Source organism: Rhineura floridana, chromosome 6, assembly GCF_030035675.1.
Source record: "Rhineura floridana isolate rRhiFlo1 chromosome 6, rRhiFlo1.hap2, whole genome shotgun sequence".
NCBI classification, from domain to species: domain Eukaryota; kingdom Metazoa; phylum Chordata; class Lepidosauria; order Squamata; family Rhineuridae; genus Rhineura; species Rhineura floridana.
The window spans coordinates 43793685-43807070 of record NC_084485.1 but is presented as its reverse complement, the minus strand read 5'-3'; the positions used below and the strand labels follow the sequence as shown (position 1 = coordinate 43807070).

The 13386-nt window shown below is 42.9% G+C and overlaps 1 protein-coding gene across 1 annotated transcript in view; it reads right to left on the bottom strand.

The window, feature by feature from the left end:
- The window catches only part of LOC133387234 (disks large-associated protein 4-like), a 64582-nt gene extending 52721 nt beyond the window's left edge, over positions 1–11861 (bottom strand). Inside the window, exon 1 of the mRNA XM_061631593.1 lies at positions 11549–11861. Coding sequence (XP_061487577.1) covers positions 11549–11579 — 31 coding nt within the window. The 5' untranslated portion in view covers positions 11580–11861. The remainder of the gene's footprint in view (positions 1–11548) is intronic.
- Positions 11862–13386: the final 1525 nt, after the last annotated feature.

The following is a 13386-nucleotide window of genomic DNA, read 5'->3' as shown; positions in this document are numbered from 1 at the left end:
AGGAAGTGACAGCTCCAGCAAACAGGTCTCTCAAGGACTAAGTGCTCCCCATAGGCGACAGGGGGACTTAATTTATTATTATTATTACTGTGCTGGTCTTTTTGCCAGTGAAGTTCGCAGGGGGATCAGGACCCAGGGGAGGGGTCTGGATGCGAGGAGGATCTCGCATGTCCCCCACCACGCCTCCAGAATGCCCCATTTTCGGGGCTTCTACTGGCCCTCCATCCACTGAGCTGGCCACTGCCAGCAGGCTCTTGGCAGAGCCACATCTCTGCAGTGGCTGAGGGCTGCTGGAAACAGAGTCTGGCACAGCCCAGGAGCCTGGCACAGCCAGAGCTCACAGCATCCAACTCACCCCAGCCTGGTGGAAAGGTGAGATGGACGGCACCCTAAGTTTAGGAAAGAGGAAATCCCGAAAGAGAACAAAAACATTAATTATGGCTATTAAACAACCATCCTGTGTATATGGTTCAGTACCAGATGCAACTGCAAGACAGCAAATAAAAGTATATTATGAAGATTTCAAAAACAAGCTATCCTGAAAAACATATGGGTATACTGCCAATGTACCCCTGTAGAAATGAATCTAGGACAGGAGCAAGGTTTTTGTTTCCTCACCCATTCCTTATTTTGCCTGACAAATTGAGATCAAATTGCTTTGTTTGAGCTTCACAAGAGAACAATTCTAATGTGTTCTGTTTTGGATTGTTAACTGGTTATAGGACGTGACTGGTGGTGCTGCCTAGCAGGGGGATCTGTTGAGATCTGTGCTAGAGCGGGGAGAGAAACCATAAAAAAGGACAGTCCGGACTGGTGGAGTCCCTGGTGGTGCCTAGTGACAGGCAGTAACCACAAGCAGGTAGGAACCTGACAGGGAGAGCCAGGGAGGGACGTCACACGTAAACAATTCAATAGGTAGATTATCCTTAGTGCAGTATTCTTTTCAAAACACTAATTTAAGATCTGTAGAGGCATATTAGTTTGTGCCTTATTTATAGCAAAGGAAGAACAGTTAGTTTAGTGGGAGAGATGATTAGATCCTAAAAAGCCATTGTATACACAAAGTTGTAAGAACAGGTGGGAGCACATGCGACAAGGTATCACATGCAACACTTTTCAGATTGACACATTTCAGGTCAGCTCCAAATTGGACAGGTGTCTTCGACACAAACACAAAATCCTTGAACCGTTCATCACTATCTCATTCAAAGCATATTCCGACCCATAGCAAACTAAGTACTTAATAAGTAGGCTGTGCTCTGTTTGCTTCTAGCCACAAGTGCTTTTCAAGTTCAGATATATTGTTCATGCAGAATGGAGGAAATTTACACCACCACTGTGAATAGGCACCTGCCACTGAGCGGAATACAGGGAATATATAAAAGCTCCTTTTCAAAGGGATATAGTTTTTACAGCCCATTCATAGCAGCTAGAATTTAAGAGAGCCAGAGCGACACCTACTGTACATTGGTTGGGTTATAAGCAGAGGCTGCAACAAAAGGATTTTAGCAAATCGTGAATTTGAGCACTTGAGTGTCTAAGTAAGCATACTGGCACAGCCTTAATAAATATAATAGAGTACGTAATACCTACTATTAGCTGAGGAAATAACTTCAACAATGCATGAAGCTATTTTATTGGTGTTTTTCACCCTACATGTACCAGGTCTAGCTCTTCAGCTAAAGCAGAATCCACTACCATAAAGGACCTGCTCTGCTCTACTTACTGTACTATATCTGTGCTTGCTGATGAAAAAAGCAGCAGTAGATAAGCCCCTTACAACACAATCCTATACAAGTCTACCATCAAGTCCCATTGATTTCAGTGGCACTCCAGGTAAGTAGGTACAAGAATACAGCCTTTGTCTGCCATTTGGCTGATTGTAGTTACTTTCCTGGTATTTAGCACTTTGAAACTCAAATGTTCATGTTTTCAAAAATTGGAATCTGATTTTATTACACTTCTATCATAGCAAGTGTAATGCTATAATACAGCAAAAGCTTGGTTTACAATGAGATTTAAATTAATATAAACAAGTTGAAACCCAAATTTATAATATCTAACTGAAACCATGACCATTTATCATAATAATTGAGTTAATATCTGATTTTTTAATGTAAAAGTGAACAAGGGGGAAAACTGAATTTTCAAAGTCCTTCATAAATGATATAACACATTTATTTTTGTGGGCTTCCTACTAGACCCCAGGACTGGCCCATCAATGCACCGATTAGGATCTATGAGACAACATCCAGCATTGCCCCATGATTATCTGTGGACCCCATCTGGATGAATAGTATATTTGTTTAATGACCTGTAAATATCCAAGCAGGCCATCCAGTTCTCAATTTCTGAATATTTATGACTTTACTATTAATAAGGACATTTGCTTTAAATCTTATAGACCTATGAGCCTCCAGATGTTGAGACTACAACTCCCATCATCCCTGACCATTGGCCATGCTGATGGGAGTCCAATAACATCTGGAGGACCACAAGTTCCCCAACCCTTTTACAGAGAAAACACTGTTCTGCCCAATAAGTTCCAAACGTTTCTGGGAAGTTCTAGGCTTGGTGGGATAAGACAAGCAGCCCTGGACTACAAACTGAAGCTCCTCCCAATGCCAGTATTAACCCAGCTTTCAGAGGGTGACCACTGGTGTGGAGAGGAGCCACAGCATGAACTCCCATATGGCCCAGAGCTGCTTATATTATACTGTAGTGCGAAGTGACACTGTTCCTGCAATGTACAGAGAACCAAGCAGAAATCAAGTACACAGTTGTCTCACCCCTTGCCTTGATGCAACTATAACTAGTACGAAAGGCACATAGGCTGTATGAACAATGTTTTTGCATTATGGGTAATATGACAGCTCTGTTGCCGGTGTAGCTAACTTATTTTGGCCTGAGGACTGCATTCACCCTTGGCCAGCACACCAGGGGCTGCTTGCCATACTTTCTCATGCCCATACACATAGAGAACTCTCCCCCCTTCTCAGCTGATACATGCGGACCACCTAAGGGAAGTTATCAGTCCCTCTCTCTTCATGAAATGATCAGTCTGATGATCGAGGAGAACCAACTTGTATCCCCTTCAGGATACAGGACTCTGCCCACTTCAGTGCAGTATCTACTTTTTTTTTTTTTACCACTACCAAAATTGGTGGGGCTGGTGGGGGGGGGGAATCTCTTGCAGGGAAGATCAGGCCCCAGAACTGGGCTGTGTGTCAGCCATTCCTGCTCTATTTAGCTACACACCAGTATATTTTAATTGTTCCAGGAATCAATGGAGGCATTGGCATTTGTTCAGAAGTGTGTTAATTTTACAATATGGGTAATGTCAATTAAATTGTCTCCTGTTTTCAATTTTGTTTTGCACTCCATCCTGCATATAGTACAATGTTGTTGGATTTATATTCTTGCACAGGTTGAGGAAGTCTGCTCCCTTAATCCCTGTCTCTTCCCCCTCCAAAAAAAATCAATCTGTCTTGAGTGACTTCTTTTGCTATCTCTCCAGTGACATAAAAGAACTGACAGCCTTAGTCCAGAGTGCCAGCAAGGTTATAAGTATAACTCTGATCTTGTATGCACTTCTTGCTATGAAAAAAGAGCAGCAGGGCAGGCAAAAGTACTTTGACTGACATAGGTACAGCAATTCCTCCTCGTTCTTCACAGCATGGATCACGGCAAGACTCCACAAATCAAAGCCCATTACTGCAGTGCATCAGAGGGCAAACTTGAAAGCTAGCTTGCAGGAGAACAGAAGTTCTCTTAGGTTATTCCTCCTGATAATAGGTACTGAATTATTTAGCGTGCATTACAGAAAAATTAAGAAAGAGCTGCAGCATGAAATAGCAAGGTAGTCTCAGAAGCACTTATCCAAGGAAATCCAACCCACAAACACTTTTTGTCTAGCTTGATGGAAAGCTGTGGGCACTTAATAGAGTTGCTTACTTCACTGTGCATCACCAGTGGCATTACACACTTCTGGTTCTTTTGGGATCATTTGGGGGTGCAGATATCTGAGTGGGGTAGCCTAACTAGAAGTTTGTGGTGGCCTTCCTCTCCCCTCCACACTCATTCTGCAACTTGAACAGAACAGAATCCAAGAAGAGCTGTGCAACTAGTAGGTCCCTCCACTTATCTCTGAAGTACACAAGCTGCTAGATAGTCTTCACTGTGGAGGTAGGGAACCTGAAGCCCAGGGGCAAATGCAACCCTCCGAGCCTCTCTATATGGGCCTCAGGACTCTTCCCATGACAGCGGCCCCATCTCAGATGCAGCCTCCTTTAGTGTTTTTGCCTGGCTGTAATGTGTCCTCAAACTCAGAGAATGTTTCCTTAGATGGAGGATAGAGAGGGGTGTGTGAATGGGTGCAGAGAGTAGCTTACTGCATAAAGGTAACATAAATTGCTCTGTCTACTTTTGTTCTCTGGCCCTACCCAGCACTGGGATGTGGTCCCTGGATGGTTGCCAAGGAGGGAATATTCATGCCATGCATCTGATTGTCAAAAGTGTTAAAGACATGTGGCAGTTGGGATATTGTCCCACATGGCTCTATAAACTTGCAGTACTGTAAAAGAAAGGGATTCTGTCCTTTTTAGGATACATATGCAGTCTGGAAGGACTTATTTAAGCAAAGGAAAAGCTGGCATTACCACTCTATAACTTTTAATCTGAATTTTCCCAAGATTATTATAAATGTTCTTGTCATTTTGAAGCATATTTTCCATTATTTACCACAAAATTGTATCAAAGTAAATGAATTTATCAAAACAGGAACAGTTAACCTCATGTCATGGTATCTGCTTCCATCGCCACCAGGTTTTTTTAGCAACAAGCATAGCTTCACCTTTTGAAAGGCTTCCTACTCAAATTCCTTCTGTTGTTCCCATATTAGGGCCCTGATTTTATTATTAACTCAATCTCTCCATCATATTTGTATCCCAAGCAATTCTAGTCTGCAGGATCTGCTTCCTCCCCAAGAGATAAAGCTATTGCACACCCTACACTGCCATTTAGATAGGACTGAAGATTGATTTAATATGTTGTTCATTTGAGAAAAAGTGCCCATCATTCATTAAAAATGCATGACTAGTGGATCAGGCAAAATTCCCAGTCTCCTCGTTAACCAGTAAATTTACAAACACTGTTAAAGAACACATTTAAACAAACTGAAATTAATGGCACAGTGTTTTCTGTCACAAGATTGAATAGCTGTATCACTATCAGCCCAATCAGATGTTTTTAGGTAGACTGCTCTTTCAACACTCCAGCAAAAAAGTTGGATAGCCTGATCACTGTGTTTTGAAGAAAACATCTTTGCTTGGTTTTCTTTCTAGACAATAAGCCCTTAAAAAAAAAAACACAGAAAGATTCCAGAGCTATTTTTATTTGCTTGTTAAAAATTGCTTTTATAGGTAAATATACCAAACATCTTCATGATCAAATGTGGACTTGTATGAAACAAGGCCACCCATGGTCTGAACTTTTCATCCCTTCAGTTCACCTATTTGCAGTGATTTGCACTACACTGAATCCAATTATGCTCTTTCAACCTATGGAAGCAAAAAAATGCTAAGCTGTTACTGTGAAGATGTAAAGAACAACAAGAAGAAAAATCAGTAGAAGTCTTTCTACAGTTTGGTTCAAAAATGTTGCCGCTGGGGAAAGGAATCTGAACTGTTATTAAAAGATTTCTCCACCGCTCTGTCAGAGCCACACAGAATGCCTGCCTTTCTTCTTCTTCTTCACATATACAGTGGGTTGGTGAACATACCACAAACATGAACTATGTTTTTAAAAAAACTTATCTGCAAATGTCTCACAAAAACTGTTAATTCTCAGTCTAAGGCCTTGGCTCCAGGAGATGTCAACACTGAAAATGGCATTGCTTAGACTCTCCCATTACAGACAAAGAGTTAAATTATAGTGTACACAGCCAGGTGGTTTGCATGTATAACTTCTGTCCTAAACATGATAAAATATTTGAGGACGGGTGAAAGACAGTATAAGGAGAACAGGTGCACTGGCAATCTGAGGACAGCTGCAAGGTCTTTCATGACTGAGTAAAATAATTGCAGTTTATTCCGAGGCCTCACCCATTTATCCACAAGGCAACCCCTTTCAACAGACTTTGAATTCTAATTCTCACAAAGATGGGAGCTGGTGCTGGTAACCCTGTTGTACCACATCATACTGCAAGTGGGGGCTTATATGCTTTTTGCTTCCAAGCAGCAGCTCAAAACATACCCAATGGAAATGGACTGCCTTCCATTGACATCCACCAAGGGGACTGTCAGTTAGGGCTCATTATTACTAGGCAACTCTGTCTTGGAGTGACTACCATACAAAAAGTAGACCCTCACTCTTTATGCAGACAATGGGGCATTGGTAGAAATCTAACTTTTCTACAGAAAGTTTCTTGACTTTTAAGAATGCAGGCTTTTGTTTGAAGGTGTTCTTGCAACAATGAAATGGGAAAAACCACAAGGTGGAATTCTCCCTTCCCCCTGCACAACTTTTAAAGATACAGAAGACCTCTTGGAGGCTGGGCCTGGCAACCAGGAGGTCTTTTGTATCTTTAAAAGTTGTGCAGGGGGAAGGGAGAATTTCATCTTGTGGTTTTTCTCATTACATTGTTGCAAGAACACCTGCACTTGGCTGACTTTCTCTTCTCCTAAAGATACAGGATCAGTCTCAGGCCCTGAACCTGGCAACCCTACTGTAGACCAATGCCACACTTCAATTGTTCTTTAGAGTGATCAAAGCACTTCACATACTTTCTCTAAGTAAGCCCTGGAAAGTAAGCCAGTTTTTGTATTTCCACATTGTGGACTACGTGGCTGTGGGTGAAAAGGTGGTTTGCTTAAAAGTACCCATGAGTTCATGAGGCGAAGTTTAGCCAGGGACTACACAGATCACACTCTTTGGTATCTTTCCACTTTCTCATGTAGAGCAGGGTGGGGAACCTGTGGCTCTAATAGTCTGGTCTCTCATAAGCCTTAGCCAGCATGGCCAATGGTCAAGGATGCTGACAGTTGTAGTCCAGCAATATCTGGAGAGTCACGGGTTTCCCATCCCTGCTATAAAAAAACCCAGTGTACTTTTCACTATTACAAGAAGCCTTATCAAAACAGAACCAAGAAATTGCTTGCAGCCTTCATGACTAAGGGTCTAGGATGCCAATGTCTATATTTTTTTCCAGGTTTTCTTTTAAAGGCAATCTAACAGCATATTCAGTGACCCCTTTATAACTTTATGGAGCTTTTATTTGGTCATGCATGTATCATATTTGCCACAGGTTGTGTGACTTTTTTGGGGGGATGGGGAACACAGGGCATTGTGTTCCCCATTTTTAAAAATCTGTTCAGACATAACAGATATGACATATTACACAAACATTTGTTACCAGTCACTTCCCCTAGCAAAAAAAATGTGGGGGGAGGGAGAGTCCATTACCTCATGCATCCTCTCCTATGTTAGTCACTGCTTACATGTCAGCTACTAAGACATACCCCAGATTTGAAGCATTCATGTTGGAACTCTATAGGAAAGGAGATCTCTAAATTATATTCCTGCTTTAACTATTTTTATTTTATTAGTTTGAGGTGGTGGGATGGATAAATTTCCTATCAGAAAGAAATATTGTGAGACTAGTTGTGTTGGTATTTGATAAAGACAGAGCTACTTCAATGAAAACTCAATAGTGGCACCAATATTGTGCAAAACCTTTCCCTGTGAAGTATCGATGATTCCTCTCTCTCTGGCTGCCTACTGCTGACTGGTTAAGACTTTTAAAAAAAATTTTTGGAAGGCTTTTGCCTGCCTGTTAAGTATTATCTGTGAAGCTTATCTTGTTTTACCAGTGATTGCTGATACTGTTGCTTTTTAAATACATTTTTAATGTTGTGTAGGTTATGTATTTTATTGCTGTATTTTAGTATTTTATTTCATTGTGATTTTAAATTTGTAAGCCACCTTAAATGGTGCACATGCACTAAAAAGGGGTAGAATATAGATGTTTATATAAATAAATGAACAAACAACCCAGCATTACAAAGTTACAGTGGAAGACAGTTCACATAGTTATGTGAAGCACTCCAGTCTTCCCTGTCTTCTGAGGTGCCCTGCATGAAGACAGTTTGCTGTGATGAGCATAGGGAGAGACATCAAGAGAAACAAACAGCTTTTTCTCTTGAAATAACCTTACCCTGAGAAAGATTCCATCCCCTCCCACCACTACTCTTAAAGAGACATACTATCCACCCAACACAAGTTACAGCAGCATTGTATCAACTTCTGTGGAAGTTTATTTATTTATTACATTTATACCCCGCCTTTCTTTCCATGATAGAAACCCAAGGCGGCTTACATATGGTTCCCAAGTGGTCTCCCATCCAGGCACTGACCACATCTGACCCTTATTCAGCAGGGAGCTGGCCTTATGTGCCTTCAGACCATAGCACTGTTGTGCTTGTCTCCAAGTTCACTAAATGTGTCTCAGCTGGGTCACTCAGCTTAAGAATGGTCAGGCAGACACCAAAGTTTAGAAGAGGAATGGAATGGAATGCATGGGGCCTCAAGCAGGTTTTAAAAACGTTTTTTAAAAAGTATGAAAGTTTTAAAAAGTTCTTTTTTTAAAAAAAAAAGATTTACATGTAGCAGCCAGAACATTGCTAAGCATCCTGAACTTTTTGATAACCTTATCACTCAATGTCGCCAATTTAGTTTCAGGCACAAGCAGTAGCTCTGCCAGCAGAATCACACAATACTACTTCGGGACTCCTCAACAGTATTTATCTACCAAAATGTATAAATCACCCTTCATTGCATAGTAATTATAGGGCGGTTTCCAATATAATGTTTACAATATTTTCCTAAAATAAGACAGACAATACAGTACCAATGAGATTACTACTAGCATGCATTCAAAGGTTGATGTAGCTTGACTCCACTCAGTGTACAGGTCTGGTAAAGCTTTAAGTTGAGCTTCAGTTGCACTATTTCTACCAAGTGTCCAAATTCTCAACAAGGGGTCAACCACGTATGAGCAGACTTCCCCTTCCTCTCCTTCTCACTGCAGCCCCTGTGCCTTTCCAAATCTGCTCCGGAGGATTCCTCCAGCTCCCCACAGTTTTGGAGGGTGAACAGGGGCTGCAGGGGGTAAATGACATAGGGGAAATCACATTGTTCTAGCAGAAGGCCATACTGCTTGTGGATGTGATGGCCTGGAAAAAACCCAGAAAAATTAGGGGGAAACCCTGTCTCCCCCATTTCCCCTATATTTTAAATAAAAGTGTTTCATGGCACTAAAAAGTCAAATGTTAATACACACAAACACCCAAAACTTCAACAATCAGTATCTCAGTCTACATACTATTGTTTTGCACACATCTCCTTTGAGCTGCTTGCTATCCAGCACCTTGTAAACAGGATAGATTTTTTTTTCTAATTCTACAGAAAGAGAACTTGGGTTAGCTTCAGATGGATGTCTGAACACATAAGTGAACTGGGGAGCAGGCAAAAATTGAAGGCCCCAGCATTAGGTACTCCCTCTGGTCATTTTCTGAGGTCCTCAGGAATTCTCTCTTGTATATAAGGTGTCAGGGCAAAGACTACTGCAGCATCTGCCAGATCAACTTTTCTGAAATAAGGGACTTTCTGGAATGGTGGCACCTGTACTAAGGGTCATCCAGTCTATTATTTGTTATCATTATTCCACAAGGATTATTTACCTATCCAGGCATACCACCTGGTTTCTTTACAGTAATACAAATGAATCCTTGAATTATTTTGCCTTAAATTCATACAACACAATGAAACCATTCTGAAAGGCCAGCTTCACTCTAGCAATTCTCCACCTCTGGTGAACTTCTCATGAGGAAAAGCTAGCCTAAGGATTACCAAGCAATGAAGTATTCTGGCCAACTAGGGACTCATCAGTTCGACAGAAGCAGCACTCCAGGCATCCTTTCCTCTATAAACACAGTATATCATGGCAACGCCTTCAGTTGCTGTTGTCAAGATGATATTTTCTTTTGGGAGCCAATTCACATAGGCAGGCCCTTGGGATGAAAAAAGCTGATTGGAAAGCAAGGACAGGCTTTCCTTCAGCAAGAGGAATAGAACAGCACATTATGGAGGCACCAGACATTTTTATGTCCCTTTATGCAGCTGTATACAGATGAAAGGAGAAGCAGTTTAACTTTAGGGTCATGTTATGTGTCTAGGAACTTGTTTCATAATGAGTACAGATCTGGCAGGGTGGCAGAAGGATGGGAGAAGAAGAAAAATATATATTTGGAAACCAAATTCTAAGTTGTGTCAGGGCTGCAAAAACTTTGCTTATATTTAACTCCAAGTCTGTATGCACTTATAAATTCTACCACACTGTCATCATTTTTTAAAGTACTCATTAACTTTGTAGTACTGTACCTGAGCAATATACTTAAAGGCAAAATAATGCACTCTCGGATAATTGTGAATCTTACTCAAAAAGTTCTTTTTCTATCAGGCATTGGTTTTATATCTGATTCATTATTCATTGTATTTGCTTAGGGTTCTACTCCTTAAAGGAGAAATCCCCAATGATTTCATTCCTAGTAAGTTCTATCCAGTTCCAGAAAGGAAAAGATGCTGTCCTTCCACCTCACCTTCTCTACTATTTTGTAGCTTTAGACAATGTGATGTGAAAGAACTTTAAAGCAGCTCCCCCTGCCCCTTAAAGGAAAACCTCCCTATTTCTTAGCAGCCTTCAACAGCAATCTGCAACAGGATACATCTCAATCATGACTGTACAGATTTGTAGTTTGTGGCAAGAAAATTTCAAAGTACATATTAAACTTCTGCAGTGAAACTTTTTTTTTTTTTACACAAAAGTTAACACAAATGGTGAACTAACAGTAGTGGTATTAAGGAGGGTCTAACTGATTAACCACCAATCTGTGTCATTTCATTACTTAAGCAGAGACAAATGCACACATGGGTCACGTTTAGTCTGGGGTGGCATAAATATAGGAAAATGATATCATATCCTGTCATGATCTAGAATGCCACAAGGAGACTAAATATATCTCAGCAAAAGTAACAACAATTTCTGATCAAGCACGGAGCCATGCATGGGGGGTAAGAATAGGACTTATGTGCTATTAAACTCCCCCTCGCCCCTCCCCCATGATGCAAGCCACTCAAGCTCAGGATTTAGCTGAAAATGCAATCGGACCGGCAGGAAAGGAGGGAAAGCAATTGAAAAACGACGCCTTTCTTACATTCAAGCAGGCTACCCACCGCACCCGCCCACTTAGAGCACTTATGTATCCGAAAGCAGTTCGCTCATAACAAGAAATGGGAATGATTAAAAAAAAAATTAAATGCACAGCTAGAGTATTATGCTATATATGCACACAAAGAATGCATTCAAAATGACAGCTCCACAAGTTAAAAAGAAAGAAAATCCTTTCTGAAGCACAACCTTGAGCGGTCGCTTGCAAAGCCTTCCCGAGATTTGCATGCCATCATGAAAAATCACAAAATTCTGTACACTCACATTGTTTAAATAGCTCCAGACACAAAGCCATGAGAGACACAAAGGGAGGGGGAACTAAAAAGAGAAAGAGAGAGAGAGATCTTCCTTTCGTCCTATAAGGAAAGTCAGGAATCGCACTACGATAGAAGGGCAGAGCCGGGTTTCACCCTGTTCGTTGAGAAAAGCAACAATCAACGAACAGCTCCCCACGAAGAAAGAACCGGATGACGGGCGAGAGACAGAGCCGACCGGAACCGGGCCTGCCCTGCGGCGATCCAGACCGTAGTGAGGATAAACAGCAGCTGTCGACGACGATCTAACCGGTGCTGGGAAAAAGATACAAAATAACAGAGACGACGAGACGCACAAACAAGCTTTGGCAGCACACACTCACCCTCCTCCCTCACTCAGCCAGCCCCATCCGCTCCCGTTATGTACTTCCAATGGGAGGAGCATCGCGGGTTGTTAAAGCCCAGGGTTCACCACGCCCATTTTCCTGGGGCCTCGCCTGGCAACCGCCGGGAGCGAAAGGAGAGGCCGCTGAAGGGCCTAAAGCTGCTGAAGTGTAACGCAACGCGAGAGAGCGAGGAAGAAGGCACGACGGAAAGAAAACCAGCAGCGCCCGACGGTGGAGGAAGCCTGGCCCGGGACTGCCAATGGAAAGGAAGGGGAGGGCGTTGAGTTGCCCCGAGCCTTGTCTGCCGGCAGACCGAGCGACCAAGCCGCTCCTCCAGCTCGCAAGCACCCTCCGCCTCAGTCTGCGCGGCGAAACCAGTTCCAGCTAGTATTCTGCACATGCTCACAAGATGCCATTCACTCGCTGCCTGGGTGGGGTTTTTTTTTGTTTTCGGGGGGGGGGAAGAGAACGGAGAGCGTATAAAGGACAGCAAAGCCTTGCGCGAAGGAGGCGGGGGCGCCTGTAAAGGCCGCCGCAGGTGGGGCGCCTGGGTGGGCCCGCTTTTGGCATAGCCGTCATGCGGGCCTGCGATACGCGAGGAGGGCTTCCTTTTTCCGGGGGCGACGATGGGGGGAAAGAGGATGATCTGCATCCGAAGACAGATGGATGGCAGGTGCGTGCGCCTCGGGGGAGGGGGCGCTTCCTGGCATCAAGACGAAGATGCAGATGGCGGGAAGAAAAAGACCCAGCACGCGCCGCTCCAAAAACAGCCCTGAAAGATCTCAGGATCTCTCCGAGGGACGCATTTCAGCATTGCACAGATTGGTTACTTTGAGGAAAGGTGCTGAAAGCAAACCCCCTCCCCCCCTCGCAGCTTGCCGCAAACTCCTACCATTTGCTTCCATAAAAACTAAGGGGAAGGGATAGCGCCTGCTTCACTTTCCTCAATGCCAGTGAAATTATTTGTTTCAGCTAGGTGTGGATTAAACTTCCAGACAGTTTTGGGAGAGTCTGAGACTTTATTATAATTAAAATATTTTATACCGACTACTGCCTCTGGTGTTAGAGCGCGGGTGGGGAACCTGTGACCCTTCAGATGTTTGGGCTCAAACGCCCTGGTGGCTCAGGCCAAAGGCTCTTCTAGTCCAGCATCCTGTTCTCACAAAGCCAGCAAGCAGGACCTGAGTGCAATAGCACTCTCCTCACCTGAAGAGATTCCAGTTTCCATCAAGTACAACCAGCATGACCAATGGTTAGGGAGGATGAGAGCTGTAGGCCAACACCATCTGAAAGGCATCCCGTTGGCTACCCATGCTTTACAAACTCATTGCAAGATTTCAGCTGGCTGTCTTGGGGGGGGGTATACAAATCTGTTTTTGAGAGCTAGTTAGGTGAAATCTGGCCACCTGTCTCTAAAACGTCAGAGCATTCAGAATTTTTTATTGGGTGTCCTTCGGTAAGT